Source organism: Babylonia areolata, chromosome 34 (genome assembly GCF_041734735.1).
Source record: "Babylonia areolata isolate BAREFJ2019XMU chromosome 34, ASM4173473v1, whole genome shotgun sequence".
Lineage (NCBI taxonomy): Eukaryota > Metazoa > Mollusca > Gastropoda > Neogastropoda > Buccinidae > Babylonia > Babylonia areolata.
In genome coordinates, this window is record NC_134909.1 from 2,064,721 (window position 1) to 2,087,220 (window position 22,500).

General features: G+C 48.8%; 1 protein-coding gene across 4 annotated transcripts in view; it reads left to right on the top strand.

Moving 5' to 3' along the window:
• LOC143277304 (uncharacterized) overlaps positions 1–22,500 on the top strand; it is a 153,194-nt gene that overhangs the window by 59,086 nt on the left and 71,608 nt on the right. For all 4 annotated transcript variants that reach the window (XR_013053722.1, XM_076582080.1, XM_076582082.1 and 1 more), the window contains exons 3-8: positions 5,200–5,319; positions 10,130–10,234; positions 12,067–12,300; positions 15,581–15,787; positions 18,719–18,850; positions 22,082–22,190. Coding sequence is in view for 3 of the 4 variants with exons in the window: in XM_076582080.1 (XP_076438195.1) it covers positions 5,200–5,319; positions 10,130–10,234; positions 12,067–12,300; positions 15,581–15,787; positions 18,719–18,850; positions 22,082–22,190 (907 nt within the window). In the remaining variant the exon portion in view is untranslated. The remainder of the gene's footprint in view (positions 1–5,199; positions 5,320–10,129; positions 10,235–12,066; positions 12,301–15,580; positions 15,788–18,718; positions 18,851–22,081; positions 22,191–22,500) is intronic.

The window sequence follows — 22,500 nt, forward strand, 5'->3', positions numbered from 1 at the left end:
AAACTTATGTGAGAGAGAGAGAGAGAGAGAGAGAATGTATGTGTATGTATGAGTGTGTGTGTGTGTGTGTGTGTGTGTGTGTGTGTGACAGAGAGAGAGAAGGAATATATGAGAGCAAGAGAGAGAGAGAGAGATGTATGTATGAGTGTGTGTGTGTGAGAGAGAGAGAAAATTATGTGAGAGAGAGAGAGTGTGTATGTGTGTGTGTGTGTGTGTGTGACAGAGAGATAGAGAGAAGGAATATGTGAGAGCGAGAGAGACAGAGACAGAGAGATGGTGTGTGTGCACACTGTGTGAGAGTTAGTGGGTCACTGTGTGTGTGGATGTGGGTGCATGCTGGCATTCATCTCATCTGTCTTCAGCCAGTGAGAGGCAGGAGTGTTTTTGCTCCCTGTGGAATATTCCTTTTTATTTTTATTTTTTTCAAGTCTCTGTCTTTCTGCCTCTCTGTTCTGTTCTGTCTGTCCATCTGTCTGTGTTCTGTGGCACAGTTTTTTTGTTGTTGTTGCTAACCTGGGGCTGCACTGTGAAAATAGTTAGGATGTGTTTCTGTTGAGAAGAAGGGGTGGTGTACCTGTTTACACATTGTATGTCTGTCTGAGCGAGAAGAGATGGCTGCAGTGTGTGTTAGGATCTTGGTGTGCCTGTTTACACATTGTATGTCTCTCTCTCTGAGGGAGAAGAGGTGGCTGCAGTGTGTGTTAGGATCTTGGTGTACCTGTTTACACATTGTCTGTCTCTCTCTGAGGGAGAAGAGGTGGCTGCAGTGTGTGTTAGGATCTTGGTGTGCCTGTTTACACATTGTCTGTCTGTCTGAGCGAGAAGAGGTTGCTGCAGTTTGTGTTAGGATCTTGGTGTGCCTGTTAACACATTGTCTGTCTCTCTCTGAGCGAGAAGAGGTTGCTGCAGTTTGTGTTAGGATCTTGGTGTACCTGTTGACACATTGTATGTCTGTCTGAGCAAGAAGAGATGGCTGCAGTTTGTGTTAGGATCTTGGTGTGCCTGTTAACACATTGTCTGTCTCTCTCTGAGCGAGAAGAGGTTGCTGCAGTTTGTGTTAGGATCTTGGTGTACCTGTTGACACATTGTATGTCTGTCTGAGCAAGAAGAGATGGCTGCAGTTTGTGTTAGGATCTTGGTGTGCCTGTTTACACATTGTCTGTCTGTCTGAGCGAGAAGAGATGGCTGCAGTGTGTGTTAGGATCTTGGTGTGCCTGTTTACACATTGTATGTCTGTCTGAGCAAGAAGAGATGGCTGCAGTTTGTGTTAGGATCTTGGTGTGCCTGTTAACACATTGTCTGTCTCTCTCTGAGCGAGAAGAGGTTGCTGCAGTTTGTGTTAGGATCTTGGTGTGCCTGTTTACACATTGTATGTCTGTCTGAGCAAGAAGAGATGGCTGCAGTTTGTGTTAGGATCTTGGTGTGCCTGTTAACACATTGTCTGTCTCTCTCTGAGCGAGAAGAGGTTGCTGCAGTGTGTGTTAGGATCTTGGTGTGCCTGTTAACACATTGTCTGTCTCTCTCTGAGCGAGAAGAGGTTGCTGCATTTTGTGTTAGGATCTTGGTGTGCCTGTTTACACATTGTATGTCTGTCTGAGCAAGAAGGTATGGCTGCAGTTTGTGTTAGGATCTTGGTGTACCTGTTTACACATTGTATGTCTCTCTCTCTCTGAGGGAGAAGAAGTGGCTGCAGTTTGTGTTAGGATCTTGGTGTACCTGTTTACACATTGTATGTCTCTCTCTCTCTGAGGGAGAAGAAGTGGCTGCAGTGTGTGTTAGGATCTTGGTGTGCCTGTTTACACATTGTATGTCTGTCTCTCTGAGGGAGAAGAGATGGCTGCAGTGTGTGTTAGGATCTTGGTGTGCCTGTTTACACATTGTATGTCTCTCTCTCTGAGGGAGAAGAGGTGGCTGCAGTGTGTGTTAGGATCTTGGTGTGCCTGTTTACACATTGTATGTCTGTCTGAGCGAGAAGAGATGGCTGCAGTGTGTGTTAGGATCTTGGTGTGCCTGTTTACACATTGTGTGTCTCTCTCTGAGCGAGAACAGGTTGCTGCAGTGTGTGTTAGGATCTTGGTGTACCTGTTTACACATTGTGTGTCTCTCTCTGAGCGAGAACAGGTTGCTGCAGTGTGTGTTAGGATCTTGGTGTACCTGTTTACACATTGTATGTCTGTCTGAGCGAGAAGAGATGGCTGCAGTGTGTGTTAGGATCTTGGTGTACCTGTTTACACATTGTGTGTCTCTCTCTGAGCGAGAACAGGTTGCTGCAGTGTGTGTTAGGATCTTGGTGTACCTGTTTACACATTGTATGTCTGTCTGAGCGAGAAGAGATGGCTGCAGTGTGTGTTAGGATCTTGGTGTACCTGTTTACACATTGTGTGTCTCTCTCTCTGAGGGAGAAGAAGTGGCTGCAGTTTGTGTTAGGATCTTGGTGTACCTGTTTACACATTGTATGTCTGTCTGAGCGAGAAGAGATGGCTGCAGTGTGTGTTAGGATCTTGGTGTACCTGTTTACACATTGTGTGTCTCTCTCTGAGCGAGAACAGGTTGCTGCAGTGTGTGTTAGGATCTTGGTGTGCCTGTTTACACATTGTATGTCTGTCTGAGCGAGAAGAGATGGCTGCAGTGTGTGTTAGGATCTTGGTGTGCCTGTTTACACATTGTATGTCTCTCTCTCTGAGGGAGAAGAGGTGGCTGCAGTGTGTGTTAGGATCTTGGTGTGCCTGTTTACACATTGTATGTCTCTCTCTCTGAGGGAGAAGAGGTGGCTGCAGTGTGTGTTAGGATCTTGGTGTACCTGTTTACACATTGTATGTCTGTCTCTCTGAGGGAGAAGAGGTGGCTGCAGTGTGTGTTTGGATCTTGGTGTACCTGTTTACACATTGTCTCTCTCTGAGCGAGAAGAGGTTGCTGCAGTGTGTGTTAGGATCTTGGTGTACCTGTTTACACATTGTGTGTCTCTCTCTCTCTGAGGGAGAAGAAGTGGCTGCAGTGTGTGTTAGGATCTTGGTGTACCTGTTTACACATTGTCTGTCTCTCTCTGAGGGAGAAGAGGTGGCTGCAGTGTGTGTTAGGATCTTGGTGTACCTGTTTACACATTGTGTGTCTCTCTCTCTCTGAGGGAGAAGAGGTGGCTGCAGTGTGTGTTAGGATCTTGGTGTACCTGTTTACACATTGTATGTCTGTCAGAGGGAGAAGAGATGGCTGCAGTGTGTGTTAGGATCTTGGTGTACCTGTTTACACATTGTCTGTCTCTCTCTTAGGGAGAAGAGGTGGCTGCAGTGTGTGTTAGGATCTTGGTGTACCTGTTTACACATTGTCTGTCTCTCTCTTAGGGAGAAGAGGTGGCTGCAGTGTGTGTTAGGATCTTGGTGTACCTGTTTACACATTGTATGTCTGTCAGAGGGAGAAGAGATGGCTGCAGTGTGTGTTAGGATCTTGGTGTACCTGTTTACACATTGTCTGTCTCTCTCTGAGGGAGAAGAGGTGGCTGCAGTGTGTGTTAGGATCTTGGTGTACCTGTTTACACATTGTCTGTCTCTCTCTGAGGGAGAAGAGGTGGCTGCAGTGTGTGTTAGGATCTTGGTGTACCTGTTTACACATTGTATGTCTCTCTTAGTACAGCTGCTTGCTTGGGTGCTGACTGGAATGTACGTTGCCACGTGCATACTTGTATGCATAAATGTGTTTATGCATGCAAGCTGACACATATAAACGTGCATACACTTGCAGCAAGTACACATTGAGGTGAACGCATGCACATGCATGCACACTTTTGCATACACATGCATGCATATATATGTATACAAAACATGCACTCATATGCATTCAGATACACACGTGCAAACACTCACATACATGTACCTACGCACATTTGCACACAGACACGCACACACACATGCAAGCACACAGACACACATGCAGACTTATACATTCACTCAAATGTACAGTTTAGACATTCACATTCTCTCTTTCTCTCTCGCTCTGTCTCTCTGTCTCTGTCTCTCTCTCTCTCTCTCTCTCTCTCTCTCTCTCACACACACACACACACACACACGCTTACACACCCTTTTTTGTACTCAAACATGTGCATTCATTTTCAGAACCTTTTTTTTATTTAAAAATTTTTTTTTTTTTTTTAATTCTCAGAAATGTCAGATGGTTAAGGGTGTGTAAAGTGATGTAGAAATGGATCCAGCATAGCGAGCAGCACAGGGCCCATTCTCCCCCTGAAGATGGGGTGTGGCTGCCTGCACTGTGAGGAAATAGAACTGGTGAGGAAACCCGTCTACAGTATCATTATCACTTCAGACTTTGCTCCCTTAACTCTTTCCATATGAACGGTGAAAGAGACGACGTTAACAGCGTTACACCCCAATTACCATCATCAAAATATTGCAAGCGGAAGGCTCTTATACTGAAGACGTGAATGTTGACAAAGAATACCACAATTCTAGCGACGGAAGCTAAAGGTTGGGTCATTCAGACGCCCACTGGACATCCGAGGGGTCTGTGTAGAGGAGAAGAGAGGACTGGCCGTACTGAGTGAGTTAATCCTGTTATCTTCATGATTCTCTCTCTGTCTCAGTCCTGAGAGGGGTGGCATCAGTCTTCATTATTATTATTATTATTATTATTATTATTATTACTTCAAACTTTGATCCGTAGTCCTGGAATTTAGATGGGTCTTCCTGCATGGTGGGGGGTGAGCTTCAGTGCACATTATCACGGTTATCTTCACCTGTTTCAGTGCACATTATCACTGTTATCTTCACCTGTTTCAGTGCACATTATCACTGTGATCTTCACCTGTTTCAGTGCACGTTATCACTGTTATCTTCACCTGTTTCAGTGCACATTATCACTGTTATCTTCACCTGTTTCAGTGCACATTACCACTGTTATCTTCACCTGTTTCAGTGCACGTTATCACTGTGATCTTCACCTGTTTCAGTGCACATTATCATGGTTACCTTCACCTGTTTCAGTGCACATTATCACTGTTATCTTCCTGTTTCAGTATACATTACCATCGTTACCTTCACCTGTTTCAGTGCACATTACCATCATTACCTTCACCTGTTTCAGTGCACATTACCATCGTTACCTTCACCTGTTTCAGTGCACATTACCATCATTACTGTCACCTGTTTCAGTGCACATTACCATCATTACCTTCACCTGTTGTTTCCCCAGGTACTGCTGGCCAAGGTGGAGTCCAAGGACCTTCTGCTGTCCGTGTTCGCCAGCCAGGAATGCAGTGAGGGTGTGCGCCTCACGAACTGTGTCGCTCACGTCCTCAAACTGAATGGCACGGTGAGTGTGTGTGTGTGTGTCTGTGTTTGTGTGTGTGTATGTGCTTGTCTGTGTGTCTGTGTGTGTGTAAGTGCAGTGAGGGTGTGCGCCTCACGAACTGTGTCGCTCACGTCCTCAAACTGAATGGCACGGTGAGTGAGTGTGTGTGTGTGTGTGTGCATGTGTGCATGCGTGTGTGTATGCGTGTGTGTGTAAGTGCAGTGAGGGTGTGCGCCTCATGAACTGTGTCGCTCACGTCCTCAAACTGAATGGCACTGTGAGTGTGTGTGTGTGTGTCTGTGTTTGTGTGTGTGTATGTGCTTGTCTGTGTGTCTGTGTGTGTCTGTGTGTGTGTAAGTGCAGTGAGGGTGTGCGTCTCACCATCTGTGTCGCTCACGTCCTCAAACTGAATGGCACTGTGAGTGTGTGTGTGTGTGTCTGTGTTTGTGTGTGTGTATGTCTGTGTGTCTGTGTGTGTGTAAGTGCAGTGAGGGTGTGCGCCTCACGAACTGTGTCGCTCACGTCCTCAAACTGAATGGCACGGTGAGTGAGTGTGTGTGTGTGTGTGTGTGTGTGTGCATGTGTGCATGCGTGTGTGTATGCGTGTGTGTGTAAGTGCAGTGAGGGTGTGCGCCTCATGAACTGTGTCGCTCACGTCCTCAAACTGAATGGCACTGAGTGTGTGTGTGTGTGTCTGTGTTTGTGTGTGTGTATGTGCTTGTCTGTGTGTCTGTGTGTGTGTAAGTGCAGTGAGGGTGTGCGTCTCACCAAATGTGTCGCTCACGTCCTCAAAATGAATGGCACGGTGAGTGTGTGTGTGTGTGTGCATGTGTGCATGCGTGTGTGTATGCGTGTGTGTGTAAGTGCAGTGAGGGTGTGCGTCTCACCAACTGTGTCGCTCACGTCCTCAAACTGAATGGTGAATGTGTGTGTGTGTGTGTGTGTGTGCGTTTGTGTGTGTGTATGTGTTTGTCTGTGTGTGTCTGTGTGTGTGTAAGTGCAGTGAGGGTGTGCGTCTTACCCACTGTGTCACTCATGTCCTCAACTTGAAAGGCATGGTGAATGTGTGTGTGTGTGTGTGTGTGTGCATGTGTGTGTATATGCGTGTCTGTGTGTGTGTGTGAGAGAGTGTATGTGTGTGTGAGTGTGTGTGTGTTTGTGTGTGTGTGTGTGTGTGAGTGTGTGTGTGAGTGCGCTGAATACCTCTTGATAGATCTGTGACTGTGTCTCTTCTTCTCTTCCCCCCCACCCTCCCTTTCTGTCTCCCCCCCCCACCCTCCCTGTCTCTCTCCCCCCCCCCACCCTCCCGGTCTCTCTCTCTCCCCCTCTCTGTATCGCCCCCCCACCCTCCCGGTCTCTCTCTCTCCCCCTCTCTGTCTCTCTCTCCCCACCCTCTCTGTCTCTCTCTCCCCACCCTCTCTGTCTCTCTCTCCCCACCCTCCCTGTCTCTCTCTCTCCTCCTCTCTGTCTCTCTCCCCCCACCCTCCCGGTCTCTCTCTCTCCCCCTCTCTGTCTCTCTCCCCCCACCCTCCCGGTCTCTCTCTCTCCCCCTCTCTGTCTCTCTCTCCCCACCCTCTCTGTCTCTCTCTCCCCACCCTCCCTGTCTCTCTCTCTCCTCCTCTCTGTCTCTCTCCCCCCACCCGGTCTCTCTCCCCCCCCACCCTCTGTCTCTCTCTCCCCACCCTCTGTCTCTCTCTCCCCACCCTCCCTGTCTCTCTCTCCCCACCCTCCCTGTCTCTTTCTCTCCCCACCCTCCCTGTCTCTCTCTCTCCCCACCCTCCACCCTCGTCTCTCTCTCTCCCCCCCTCCCTGTCTCTCTCCCCACCCTCCCTGTCTCTCTCTCCCCACCCTCCCTGTCTCTCTCTCTCCCCACCCTCCCTGTCTCTCTCCCCACCCTCCCTGTCCCTCTCCCCACCCTCCCTGTCTCTCTCTCCCCACCCTCTCTGTCTCTCTCTCCCCACCCTCTCTGTCTCTCTCCACCCTCCCTGTCTCTCTCTCTCCTCCTCTCTGTCTCTCTCCCCCCACCCGGTCTCTCTCCCCCCCCACCCTCTGTCTCTCTCTCCCCACCCTCTGTCTCTCTCTCCCCACCCTCCCTGTCTCTCTCTCCCCACCCTCCCTGTCTCTTTCTCTCCCCACCCTCCCTGTCTCTCTCTCTCCCCACCCTCCACCCTCGTCTCTCTCTCTCCCCACCCTCCCTGTCTCTCTCTCCCCACCCTCCCTGTCTCTCTCCCCACCCTCCCTGTCCCTCTCCCCACCCTCCCTGTCTCCCTCTCCCCACCCTCCCTGTCTCTCTCTCCCCACCCTCCCTGTCTCTCCCCACCCTCCCTGTCTCTCTCTCCCCCCACCCTCTCTGTCTCTCCCCCCCTCCCTGTCTCTCTCTCCCCACCCTCCCTGTCCCTCTCCCCCCCCTCCCTGTCTCTCTCTCTCCCCCCACCCTCTCTGTCTCTCCCCCCCCTCCCTGTCTCTCTCTCCCCACCCTCCCTGTCTCTCCCCACCCTCCCTGTCTCTCTCTCCCCACCCTCCCTGTCTCTCTCTCCCCCCACCCTCTCTGTCTCTCCCCCCCCTCCCTGTCTCTCTCTCCCCACCCTCCCTGTCTCTCCCCACCCTCCCTGTCTCTCTCTCTCCCCCCACCCTCTCTGTCTCTCCCCCCTCCCTGTCTCTCTCTCCCTCCCCACCCTCCCTGTCTCTCCCCCACTCCCTGTCTCTCTCTCCCTACCCTCCCTGTCTCTCTCCCCCCCTCCCTGTCTCTCTCTCCCCACCCTCCCTGTCTCTCTCTCCCTCCCTGTCTCTCCCCCACTCCCTGTCTCTCTCTCCCTACCCTCCCTGTCTCTCTCCCCCCTCCCTGTCTCTCCCCCCCTCCCTGTCTCTCTCTCCCTACCCTCCATGTCTCTCTCTCCCCCTCCCTGTCTCTCTCTCTCCCCCTCCCTGTCTCTCTCCCCACCCTCCCTGTCTCTCTCTCCCCACCCTCGCTGTCTCTCCCCCCCTCCCTGTCTCTCTCTCCCTACCCTCCATGTCTCTCTCTCCCCCTCCCTGTCTCTCTCTCTCCCCCTCCCTGTCTCTCTCTCTCCCCCTCCCTGTCTCTCTCCCCACCCTCCCTGTCTCTCTCTCCCCACCCTCCCTGTCTCTCTCTCTCCCCACCCTCACTGTCTCTCTCTCTCCCCCTCTCTGTCTCTCTCTCCCCACCCTCCCTGTCTCTCTCTCCCCACCCTCACTGTCTCTCTCTCTACCCACCCTCCCTGTCTCTCTCTCTCCCCACCCTCCCTGTCTCTCTCTTCCCCTCCCTGTCTCTCTCCCCCCCACCCTCCCTGTCTCTCTCCCCCCCACCCTCACTGTCTCTCTCTCTCCCCCCCCTCCCTGTCTCTCTCTCCCCACCCTCCCTGTCTCTCTCTCTCCCCACCCTCCCTGTCTCTCTCTCCCCACCCTCCCTGTCTCTCTCTCTCCCCACCCTCCCTGTCTCTCTCTCCCCACCCTCCACCCTCGTCTCTCTCTCTCTCCCCCTCCCTGTCTCTCTCTCTCCCCACCCTCCCTGTCTCTTTCTCCCCACCCTCCACCCTTGTCTCTCTCTCTCCCTCTCTCTCCCCACCCTCCCTGTCTCTCTCTCCCCACCCTCCCTGTCTCTCTCTCCCCACCCTCCACCCTCGTCTCTCTCTCTCCCCCCCCTCCCTGTCTCTCTCTCTCCCCACCCTCCCTGTCTCTCTCTCCCCTCCCTCCACCCTTGTCTCTCTCTCTCCCCACCCTCCCTGTCTCTCTCTCTCCCCACCCTCCCTGTCTCTCTCTCCCCACCCTCCACCCTCGTCTCTCTCTCTCCCCACCCTCCCTGTCTCTCTCTCCCCACCCTTCCTGTCTCTCTCTCCCCCCCTCCCTGTCTCTCTCTCCTCCTCCCTGTCTCTCTCTCTCCCCACCCTCCCTGTCTCTCTCTCCCCACCCTCCACCCTTGTCTCTCTCTCTCCCCACCCTCCCTGTCTCTCTCTCCCCACCCTCCCTGTCTCTCTCTCCCCACCCTCCCTGTCTCTCTCTCCCCCCCTCCACCCTCCCTGTCTCTCTCTCTCCCTCCCTGTCGCTCTCTCTCCCCACCCTCCCTGTCTCTCTCTCTCCCCACCCTCCCTGTCTCTCTCTCCCCACCCTCCACCCTTGTCTCTCTCTCTCCCCACCCTCCCTGTCTCTCTCTCTCCCCACCCTCCCTGTCTCTCTCTCCCCACCCTCCCTGTCTCTCTCTCCCCACCCTCCCTGTCTCTCTCTCCTCCTCTCTGTCTCTCTCTCCCCACCCTCACTGTCTCTCTCTCTCCCCCCCCTCACTGTCTCTCTCTCTCCCCACCCTCCCTGTCTCTCTCTCCCCACCCTCCCTGTCTCTCTCTCCCCACCTTCCCTGTCTCTCTCTCCCCACCCTCCCTGTCTCTCTCTCCCCACCCTTCCCTGTCTCTCTCTCTCCCTCCACCTTCCCTGTCTCTCTCTCCCCCCCCTCCCTGTCTCTCTCTCCCCACCCTCCCTGTCTCTCTGTCCCCACCCTCCACCCTCGTCTCTCTCTCTCCCCCCCTCCCTGTCTCTCTCTCTCCCCACCCTCCCTGTCTCTCTCTCTCCCCCTTTCCCCGCCCTGCACCCCATCATTTTCCTGTTGTTTGCTTTCTCTCTGTCTTTTATCTTTTCTGGCCTCTGTCCAGAAATTGAAAGTAGCGATGATAAATCAAGTTATCATCAGGTGTGTTAAAATTGGAAGATTTTTTGTGTTTAAGCCTTAATTCTTATTTTAGTGTGTGTGTGTCTGTCTGTGTGTGTGTGTGTGTGTGTGTGTGTGTGTGCTCATGTGCATGCATTTGTTGTGCCAAATTTACAGCTCCGAGTGCGGACGTTCTGTGACAAGAAGGACGTCAAGCTCAGAACAGGCTTCGAAAGTCAGCCAGAGGTCAAAGTTGAGGTCAACCCAACGAACCCTTACCAGGTGGGTTTGGTCGATCAAACCAGCTGACTGTTGTTGTCTTTTGTGTGGTTTTCGTTGTTGTTGTTGTTGTTGTTTTTGTTTTCTTCATGTATCTCTTGCAAGCCCATAATAGACTTACCTCGGTCTCGTGGAGCTACCATTAATATGTATTTGTATTTCTTTTTATCACAACAGATTTCTCTGTCTGAAATTCGGGGCTGCTCTCCCCAGGGAGAGCATGTCACTACACTGAGAGCACCTCCCATTTTTGACTCACTTGTGTAAACAAAGTGAGTCTATGTTTTAACCCATTGTTCGGTTGTGTGTGTGTGTGTGTGTGTGTGTGTGTGTCTCCATGGTAAACTTTAACATTGACATTTTCTCTGCAAATACTTTGTCAGTTGACACCAAATTAGGCATAAAAATAGGAAAAATTCAGTACTTTCCATTCATCTTGTTCAAAACAATATTGCACCTCTGGGATGGGCACACAAAAAAAAAAATAATGAAGCCTAATTATATGCAAACTGCATTTACTGTTATATTTATATTTTTGGTATTCTCTAAACTTGGCCCTTTGACCTCTTATTCTGACACAACAACAAGAGGAGTCATTATTATAATTTTTTGTTCAAACAGGAACTTCTTTTGCTAAGCATGGAATTTTTATTTATTTTGCAAACGTTTTGGTGCAGATAGTAAAAAAGGGAAATTACTCTGTAATTAATGCTAGGGGACTTAATTTATCACAAGTGAGTCTTGAAGGCCTTGCCTCTCTTCTTCTTCTTGTTGTTATTGTTGTTTTTTGTTTTCTTTTCTTCATTTATCTCTTGCAAGCCCATAATAGACTTACCTCGGTCTCGTGGAGCTACCATTAATATGTATTTGTATTTGTATTTCTTTTTATCACAACAGATTTCTCTGTCTGAATTTTGGGCTGCTCTCCCCAGGGAGAGCGCGTCACTACACTGAGAGCACCTCCCATTTTTTTGGTATTTTTTCCTGCGTGTAGTTTTATTTGTTTTTCCTATGGAAGTGGATTTTTCTTAGAATTTTGCCAGGAACAACCCTTTTGTTGCTGTGGGTTGTTTTACGTGCACTAAGTGCATGCTGCACACGGGACCTCGGTTTATCATCTCATCCAAATTACTACCACTCAAGGTGTAGTGGAGGGGGAGAAAATATCAGCGGCTGAGCCGTGGTTTGAACCAGCACGCTCAGATTCTCTCGCTTCCTAGGCGGACGTGTTACCTCTAGGCCATCACTCCACTATGATGATGATGGTGATTGATATTGAATTACATTCAGTCGCATCAGAACAGGACCTGGTGACATGGCTTACTTAGGCAGGGTGGAGCTATTATTATTTTATTATATTGATCATGATGATTATGATGGTGATGATGAAGGTGATGATGATGATTGATATTAAATTACTTTCAATCACATCGTTTCAGGACCCTATTATTTGGCTGACCAAGGCATTTATTATCTTATATTGATGATGGTGCTGATGACAATGATGACGGCGATGATGATGGTGATGGTGATGATGATGGCGATAATGTGATGGTGATGATGATTATGATGGTGGCAATGATCATGGCGATGATGATGACAGTGACGATGATTATCAGTTTACTCGGATGGGAACAGGACCCTCTGATGCTGGCAGAAGACGGTGATGATGATGATGGTGATGGTGGTGATGACAATGATGGTGGTGATAATGGTGATGACGATGATGGTGACAGTGGTGATGATGATGATGACGATGATGGTGATGACTGTGATAGTGTCGACGTTGATAACAATGATGGTGACGATGATGAGTTTCACTCTGATGCGAACAGGACCCCACGACGCTGGCTGACCTGGGCGTGGTTGAACAGAATGTGCGCAATGCCCTGGCCCTGGCCACCACCACCCTCACCATCACCAAGCTCCTCATGCCCGGGGACCTCACTACCGTGCCTGGCCGTGTGCCTGAGGAGGACACGCGCCCCGCCAAGCCTGGGGAGGTGCGGGTTCGAGCCTCAGACGCCGGCTGGGGGATGAGTGCCCATGACATTGCTCTGCTGAACCAGGTGGGGGGGTTGTTGGGGGGTGTTCGGGTTGTTTTGTTTTGTGTTGTGTTGATGACATAGCTCTGCTGAACCAGGGGAAATAATGGTGGGGGGGTGTTCGGGTTGCTTTGTTTTGTGTGCTGGGGGGTGGGGTTCGGGTTGTTTTATTTTGTGTTGTGTGTTGGGGGGTGTTCGGGTTGTTTTGTGTTGTTTTGATGACATAGCTCTGCTGAACCAGGGGAAATAATGGTGGGGGGGTGTTCGGGTTGTTTTGTTTTGTGTTGTGTTGATGACATAGCTCTGCTGAACCAGGGGAAATAATGGTGGGGGGGGTGTTCGGGTTGTTTTGTTTTGTGTTGTGTTGATGACATATCTTTGCTGAACCAGGGGAAATAATGGCGGGGTGCGTTCGGGTTGCTTTGTTTTGTGCGCTGGGGGTTGGGGTTCGGGTTGTTTTATTTTGTGTTGTGTGTTTGGGGGGTGTTCGAGTTGTTTTGTTTTGTGTTGTGTTGATGACATAGCTCTGCTGAACCAGGGGAAATAATGGTGGGGGGGTGTTCGGGTTGCTTTGTTTTGTGTGCAGGGGGGTGGGGTTCGGGTTGTTTTATTTTGTGTTGTGTGTTTGGGGGGTGTTCGGGTTGTTTTGTGTTTTGTTGATGACATAGCTTTGCTGAACCAGGGGAACGCTGGTGTGGGGTTTTGGCGGGTTGTTCGGGTTGTTTTGTGTTGTGTGTTGGGGTTGTTCGGGTTGTTTTGTGTTGTGTGTTGGGGTTGTTCGGGTTGTTTTGTGTTGTGTGTTGGGGTTGTTCGGGTTGTTTTGTGTTGTGTGTTGGGGTTGTTCGGGTTGTTTTGTGTTGTGTGTTGGGGTTGTTTGGGTTGTTTTGTGTTGTGTGTTGAGGGGTGTTCGGGTTGTTTTGTGTTGTGTGTTGGGGGGTGTTCAGGTTATTTTGCGTTGTGTGTTGGTGGGCGTTCGGGTTGTTTTGTGTTGTGTGTTAATGTAAAATAATTTAAAAAAATGTACGCACTCACATCTACCCCCAGTGACCCCCCCCCCCACCCCCCCAATACTCCCCTCTATACACATACACATCAGGGCACATTAATATTAGTGCACCAGCTACTATCACATATCATTATAAAGTTGTGAATCTAAAAGAATGAAGGAATAAAATGAATGAAATCAACAAATGAATAATATAGTACTATAAAAAAAAAAAAAAAAAAAAAAAAAAAAAAAATCATAGAAAAACAACCCTTTCACACTGAGTTTGAAATAGAATTAGCGCTAGGAACAGAAGTCTTCTTGCACACATTTTTCCATATAGGTAGAAGGCATTCTGTATCGTCTGCCAGAAGATAAAATAACAGTTTCAGAGCTGAGCAGGTGTTCTGAGTTGTTGTTGTTGTTGTTCTGCGTTCGTGGGCTGCAACTCCCACATTCATTCGCATGTACACGAGTGGGCTTTTACGTGCATGACCGTTTTTATCCCGCCATGTAGGCAGCCATACTGTGCTTTCGGGGGTTCTGAGTTGTTCAAAATCTGCAGGGCTTTACACTTGACAGTATGTTGGTATATATGAGAGACAGCTGTTGAAGACGAAGACATACCACCGTTTCAGTCAGTCTCACCGTGGGCGACAGCTTTGTTCTAATCCCAGCCCCATACATAGTTATACCAAGAAGACATATTAATTATGAATATACTTTCAATAGATAGTTATACCATGAAGACATATTAAATATGAATATGCTTTCAATATCCCATTTGTGCATAGTTTGGAGTATGCATTGGCTTAACAGTGGAGTATGTTTTGACTAACGTTAACTCTCTCCATATGAACGGCGAAAGAGACGACGTTAACGGCGTTTCTCCCCAATTACCATCATCAAAATATTGCAAGCGGAAGGCTCTTATGCTGAAGAGGTGATTGTTGACAAAGACTTGCACAATTCTGACGACGGAAGCTAAAGGTTGGGTCATTCAGACACCCACTGGACATCCGAGGGGTCTGTGTAGAGGAGAAGAGAGGACTGGCTGTACTGAGTGAGTTAAATGATTTTAGCTTTCTGAGAAGAAACTGCCGTTGTGAAGCTTTCTTACACACATTTCACTGTGAACAGAAATGGATTCCTTTTGACTTTCCCAGCACTGTAAACACCATAACTTAAGCCCTCCCTGTGAGTGTAAAGACCCTCCCTGTGACTGTAAAGACCCTCCATGTGACTGTAAACACCTTCCCTGTGACTGTAAACACCCTTCCTGTGACTGTAAACACCTTCCCTGTGACTGTAAACACCCTCCCTGTGACTGTAAACACCCTCCCTGTGCCCACAGTAAACACCCTCCTTTAAACCCTCCCTGTGACTGTAAACACCCTCCCTGTGCCCACAGTAAAAACCCTCCTTTAAACCCTCCCTGTGACTGTAAACACCCTCCCTGTGCCCACAGTAAGCACCCTCCTTCAAGCCCTCCCTGTGACTGTAAACACCCTCCCTGTGCCCACAGTAAACACCCTCCTTCAAGCCCTCCCTGTGACTGTAAACACCCTCCCTGTGCCCACAGTAAACACCCTCCTTTAAACCCTCCCTGTGACTGTAAACACCCTCCCTGTGCCCACAGTAAACACCCTCCTTTAAACCCTCCCTGTGACTGTAAACACCCTCCCTGTGCCCACAGTAAACACCCTCCTTCGAGCCCTCCCTGTAACTGTAAACACCCTCCCTGTGCCCACAGTAAACACCCTCCTTTAAACCCTGTCTGTGACTAAACAACCTCCCTGTGCCCACAGTAAACACCCTCCTTCGAGCCCTCCCTGTGACTGTAAACACCCTCCCTGTGCCCACAGTAAACACCCTCCTTTAAACCCTCCCTGTGACTGTAAACACCCTCCCTGTGCCCACAGTAAACACCCTCCTTTAAACCCTCCCTGTGACTGTAAACACCCTCACTGTGCCCACAGTAAACACCCTCCTTTAAACCCTGTCTGTAACTGTAAACACCCTCCCTGTGCCCACAGTAAGCACCCTCCTTTAAACCCTCCCTGTGACTGTAAACACCCTCCCTGTGCCCACAGTAAACACCCTCCTTTAAACCCTCCCTGTGACTGTAAACACCCTCCCTGTGCCCACAGTAAACACCCTCCTTTAAACCCTGTCTGTGACTAAACAACCTCCCTGTACCCACAGTAAACACCCTCCTTCAAGCCCTCCCTGTGACTGTAAACAACCTCCCTGTACCCACAGTAAACACCCTCCTTCAAGCCCTCCCTGTGACTGTGACCAACCTCTTCGTGCCCACAGAGGTTCACGGCTCAGAACCTGCAGAACCAGATGGCGCAGCTGGCCTCGTCCATCCAGCAGCCCTCGCTGTCAGCCCAGGCCCCCGTGGTGCAGCAGGTGCCCCCCCAGAGCAGGCCCCAGCCCGTGCAGCACCATGTCACTGTGCAGAAGAGTCCGGAGGTCATCCAGAGCATCTCCGTGCACCCCGTCCGCCACCACCAAGCCCAGGTCAGGGGGTAAAGGGTCAGGGGGTCAGGTCAGAGGGTGATGGCTTGGGGTCAGGGGTCAAGGGTAACAGCTTGGGGTCAAGGGGCTGGGGTCAAGGGGTAACGGCCTGGGGTCATGGAGTCGGGTCAGGGGTTATGGATTGGATCAGGGGCTTGGGGTCAAGAGGTAATGGTTCGGGGGTCAGGTGTTGGGTCAAGGATGGGGGGTCATGATTGGATCAGGGGCTTGTCAAGGGGTAATGGCTCAGGATTGGGGGTCAGGTGTGGGGTCAGGGAGTAACAGCTTGGGGTCGGGGGGTCAGGGATGGGATCAGGGGTTGGGGTCAAGGTTCAGGGGCAGGGGTCAAGGTTCAGTTTCAGATTCTCAGGGAGGCGTCCCTGCGTTTGGACAGATCCATACACACTTCACCACATCTGCTAGGCAGATGCCTGGCAGCAGTATAACCCAACGCACTTAGTCAGGCCTTGAGTGCATGCATATTACATATGTGTATCTCTCCGAGTGGATTTCTGCTGCAGAATTTTGCCAGAGGACAACATTCTCGTTGCCATGAGTTCTTTTTTAGTGTGCCAAGTGCATGCTACACACGGGACCTTGGTTTATCTATTCATCCGAACGACTAGATGCTCTAGTTTGATTTTCCAGTCCAACTTGGGAGAAAGGGCAAGAGAGGGATTTGAACCCAGACTGATGGGCGCCATAGCCGAATGGTTAAAGCGTTGGACTTTCGATCTGAGGGTCCCGTGTTTGAATCACGGTGACGGCGCCTGGTGGGTAAAGGGTGGAGATTTTTACGATCTCCCAGGTCAACATATGTGCAGACCTGCTAGTGGCTGAACCCCCTTCGTGTGTATACGCAAGCATAAGATCAAATACGCACGTTAAAGATCCTGTAATCCATGTCAGCGTTCGGTGGGTTATGGAAACAAGAACATACCCAGCATGCACATCCCCGAAAGCGGAGTATGGCTGCCTACATGGCGGGGTAAAAACAGTCATACATGTAAAAAGCCCACTCGCGTATATACGAGTGAACGTGGGAGTTGAAGCCCACGAACGCAGAAGAAGAAGAATTCAGACCCTCAAGGACTCTGTATTGGCAGCTGAGCGTCTTGACCATTCTGCCACCTCCCTCCTCAAGGGTCAGGGGGTAGGGTGGGGGATGGGGTCAGGGAGAGGTCCAGCTGGGGTGGGGGATGGGGTCAGGGAGAGGTCCAGCTGGGGTGGGGGATGGGGTCAGGGAGAGGTCCAGCTGGGGTTGGGGATGGGGTCAGGGAGAAGTCCAGCTGGGGTGGGGGATTTCATGCTGGGAGAGGTCCAGCTGGGGTGGGGGATTTCATGCTGGGAGAGAATCCTAAAGATTGAGCGGTCTGCTTCGGAGGCCTGCTGGACTGCAGTGTGCACTAGGAAGCGAGGGTCCTCAGGTGTGATCCCCCCTTTCAGGTCAGGGACTGGGGTCAGGGTCAGCACGTGGGGTCAAGGTCAGGGACTGGGATCAGGGTCAGCATGTGGGGTCAAGGTCAGGGACTGGGGTCAGGGTCAGCACGTGGGGTCAAGGTCAGGGACTGGGATCAGGGTGAGGGTGTTGGGTCAAGGTCAGGGGCTGGGGACTGGAGTCGGGTGACGGGAGGGGTGTAGAGAGAGAATCCTACAGACTGAGCAGTGACCTTGAAGTAGTGCGCACAACCAGCACCACAGGCTTAGTCTTAAGGCTTGGTTAAGAGCACTCACGGCTGAAATAAGTGCACACAAGGCTGGACTAAGTGGATTGGGTAATGCTGCTGGCCAGGAATCTGCCAAGCAACATCCCCACTCTCAGTCAAGAGGGCTTTAGGATAGTTGGCGTTGGGGTGGTTCCCGAAGGTCTGCTGGCCCCTAAGGCTGCAAGCACAACACGAGCAGCCAGTGCAATCATTGCCTCCTCCTTTGAGATTGAGCAATAGCCGAATGGTTAAAGCGTTGGACTTTCGATCTGAGGGTCCCGGGTTCGAATCACGGTGACGGCGCCTGGTGGGTAAAGGGTGGAGATTTTTACGGTCTCCCAGGTCAACATATGTGCAGACCTGCCAGTGCCTGAACCCCCTTCGTGTGTATACGCAAGCATAAGATCAAATACGCACGTTAAAGATCCTGTAATCCATGTCAGCGTTCGGTGGGTTATGGATTATGGAAACAAGAACATACCCAGCATGCACACCCCCGAAAGCGGAGTATGGCTGCCTACATGGCGGGGTAAAAACGGTCATACACGTAAAAAGCCCACTCGCGTATATACGAGTGAACATGGGAGTTGAAGCCCACGAACGCAGAAGAAGAAGAAGAAGAAGTCCTTCACAAAAGGCTATGACTTCCCATTGCAGTGGAGAAAGCATTGATCACACAACTCTTCACTTTGCTGCTGGCCCAGCGGTACGTTTCCCTCCATCTGTGTTAAAAGCTGAGTGCAGTGAGCCACAGGAAATAAGGAAAGTAATCTGCTGGTAAAGCTGAGATAATCATTTGTGTTGACAGCTGCTGGTAAAGCTGAGATAATCATTTGTGTTGACAGCTGCTGGTAGAGCTGAGATAATCATTTGTGTTGACAGCTGCTGGTAAAGCTGAGATAATCATTTGTGTTGACAGCTGCTGGTAAAGCTGAGATAATCATTTGTGTTGACAGCTGGTGGTAAAGCTGAGATTACCATTTGTGTTGACAGCTGTTGGTAAAGCTGAGATAATCATTTGTGTTGACAGCTGCTGGTAAAGCTGATATAACCATTTGTGTTGACAGCTGCTGGTAGAGCTGAGATAATCATTTGTGTTGACAGCTGCTGGTAGAGCTGAGATAACCATTTGTGTTGACAGCTGCTGGTAGAGCTGAGATAACCATTTGTGTTGACAGCACGAAAGGGAGGTGGCTGGTAAAGGTGAGATAACCACTTATGTTGACAGCACGTACAGAGCAGTCCGCCATTGCCACAAGTCGGGCAGTCGCCGCCTCAGGCACAGCAGAGGTCTGTGGGGACTGCCGGCACCGGTCAGTCCCTTTTCGAGCCGATTTCGCCCAGCCACCACCAAAGTGCTGTGAGTTCACACCCACCCTCCTCCTTCCTCTTCTTCCTTCATGGGCTGCAACTCCCACGTTCACTCTTGTGCGCACGAGTGGGCTTTTACATGCATGACCGTTTTTACCCAGCCATGTTGGCACCCATACTCTGCTTTCAGGGGTGTGCATGCTGGGTATGTTCTTGTTTCCATAACCCACCGAACGCTGACATGGATTACAGGATCTTTAATGTGCGTATTTGATCTTTTGCTTGCGAATACACGCAAAGGGGGTTCAGGCACAAGCAGGTCTACACATATGTTGACCTGGGAGATCGGAAAAATATCCACCCTTTACCCACCAGGCGCCGTTACCTAGATTCGAACCCGGGACCCTCAGATTGAGAGTCCAATGCTTTAACCTCTTGGCTGTTGCGCCCTTCTCACGCCCTCCAAAATTGGGTTTTATTTTTTTTTCTTTATTTTTTTTTCCAATTTTTAATCAAAGGTTTACAGATACCAAATTTATATACTCTTTGTGTGAGTAGCCAAAGACATAATGATTTTCTGAATACTGACAATTTCACAACATTATGTCAGCAGAACAGTACATAGTCAAATTTTATGAATTCCATGGTGACATTGTATAGTTTGATCAGGCACCAAACATGTATATAGTGCCCTTTTTGTTTGCAGAATTTTGTTTGTGGTCCATAGTTATATCCAGAGCATATTTGTCTACTGAATATTCCTGTTTGAGATGTTTTATTAAGAACATAATTATGTAATGTTGGCTTTACTTTATCCTACATTAGTGTACATAGAATTTAGCTATCAACAAGATATGTGAGAAACATCCATCAGTTTTTGTTTTATGTCCAAACAGCACCAGTACTCCATTAAGAGTAAGGCTTTTAGAATGTAAACACTTTCTTTTAACTGTCTTACAAATCGTGTCCAAAAAAGTTGTACTTGGTTAAGTTCCCATCAATAATTTGTATTTGTATTTTTCTTTTTATCACAGCAGATTTCTCTGTGTAAAATTCAGGCTGCTCTCCCCAGGGAGAGTGTGCCACTACACTACAGCGCCCATTTTTTGGGTATTTTTTCCTGTGTGCAGTTTTATTTGTTTTTCCCATCAAAGTGGATTTTTCTACAGAATTTTGCCAGGAACAAGCGTTTTGTTGCTGTGGGTTCTTTAATGTGCGCTAAGTGCATGCTGCACACGGGACCTCAATTTATCATCTCATCTGAATGACTAGTATCCAGACCACCACTCAAGGTCTAGTGGAGGGGGAGAAAATATTGGCGGTTGAGCCGTGATTCGAACCAGCGCGCTCAGATTCTCGCTTCCTTGGCGGAGGCGTTACCTCTAGGCCATCACTCCACATGAGAATTGAAGAATTGTGTCTTTTTTTTATCCTAACATAAATTACACTTGTTATCTGGGAGAGCTCCTTTTTTCATCCAAGGAAAATAATTTTCATATCTTTGCAGTCTGTTACTGTATGGCGCTACCATTGCTGAATGTGACATGAGTTGTCGTTCTGTTAAAACATGGTGTGTAGTGTGTAGAATGGGATGATATGGTGTGTAGCGTTTAGAATGGGATGATATGGTGTGTAGTGTGTAGAATGGGATGATGGGATGATATGGTGTGTAGTGTGTAGAATGGGATGATGGGATGATACGGTGTGTAGTGTGTAGAATGGGATGATATGGTGTGTAGTGTGTAGAATGGGATGATATGGTGTGTAGTGTGTAGAATGGGATGATGGAATAATATGGTGTGTAGTGTGTAGAATGGGATGATTGGATGATATGGTGTGTAGTGTGTAGAATGGGATGATATGGTGTGTAGTGTGTAGAATGGGATGATTGGATGATATGGTGTGTAGTGTGTAGAATGGGATGATATGGTGTGTAGTGTGTAGAATGGAATTGAATGTGTTTGTCGCATTTCTGATGCAGAAAATTCCTCTTTTGGTTCACTGACACAGGAACAAATACTGTATTCATTGGTTGTATACAACAGTTGAAAGATGAGTGAAGATATCAATAGTTTATAACTTCCTTCAGTAAATGAGGTGCCACCGAAACAAAAACCAGAACTTTCGAAAATCTCAGCAGGAGGTGGTTCGTTTGAAGAGAAATTGACATGATTTTAGGGGGACAAAATCCTGTAACTGTTTCAACGTGAAGTCTCTGTTTGAAAAACACTGCTTTAGTTCAGAAACAGTGCTCTCGATCACAGGCTTCGGTTCATGTCAGAACAACACAGTGCACTTGTTCACTTCAAACTGGGTCAGGGGGCAAAGGTTAGTCATTGTTCTGTTGGCGGGGAAACTGGTTGCAGCTGTGGAGCTTTGTTACAATGTGAAAAATGGTCTTACCAACATGACCCCTTGATGCTGTACATAGAGCAAACACTATTCATAATCTCCCACAAGAACATATCACTGTACATAACTTACTATTTGGTAACGCCTCCTTTAGTCTTGAGATAAATGTCAGCATCTTTGAAACTGTTCATAAGTTTATTACTCAAAGCGAACGATTCGATCCCTAATTCAGACAATTCCCTCTTTTTATGTATATGTATATGTGTGTATGTGTATGTATATGTATATTTATATACATATGCATATGTATGGATGGGCATGTGTGTACATATACATAATTATACCCATATATGTTTGCATGCATCTAATTCAAAGTTTTATAACAATGAGTAATATCCTGTCTATATGCATATATATAAGTGTATGTGCCTGAAAAAGTGCTGCCCTTTCATTTCATTTGCCAGCTCATGATATGAATACATGATGGCGTGCTTGCCCCTTTTTTTTTTCTTTTTTTTTTTTTTTTGCGGGACGGTTGGCCTTCGCCGCTTTCTTTGTCGGCCAAGTTAAGTCTTGCTGTGCTTGTGCCCCAGCGTTGATGCTTCTCGTTCTCTCTCTATTGACTTCTTCCTCCACCACTCGTTTATTATTCATTTTCTTCACTTTGTTTATATCTCAGCTTAGGTTTGTTCAAAACTAATGTATGTTCACGTCTTATAGTTATGATGACATCCGTCACATATTCAGTATGTACATGTGTCAGGACAGGACTTTATATAAGATTTTCTTGTTGTCCTGTTCATCGATATCCGTGTTGTGACATGTTCCATATGAAATATTGTTTAAACCAAGGAGGCAGTACACTGTCTAGTCAATGAAAGTCGCCGTTGCCAGTGAAAAAGTGTGTTATGTCGTTGTGTATGTGCAGTTTACATCCCCGACGGTGGGTGCGCCCTTGAAACCCCCTCGCATGGTGGGCGACAAACGACTCTATGTCAAGGTCATCAAGGGGAATTCCCTGACCTTGCCCAAGAGAGGTGAGGTTCTTGTTCTCTGGTGTCTGTCTTTCTTTCTCGACGTACTTCTTACTTTTGTTTCTCGACTTGTTTGTTTCTCGACTTACTTGTTTGTTTCTTTCATTCTTTCTTTCTTTCTCGACGTACTTCTTTCTTTCTTTCTCAATGTACTTGTTTGTTTGTTTCTTTCTTTCTCGACGTACTTCTTTCTTTCTTTCTCGACGTACTTCTATCTTTCTTTCTTTCTTTCTCGACGTACTTCTTTCTTTCTTTCTCAATGTACTTGTTTGTTTGTTTCTTTCTTTCTCGACGTACTTCTTTCTTTCTTTCT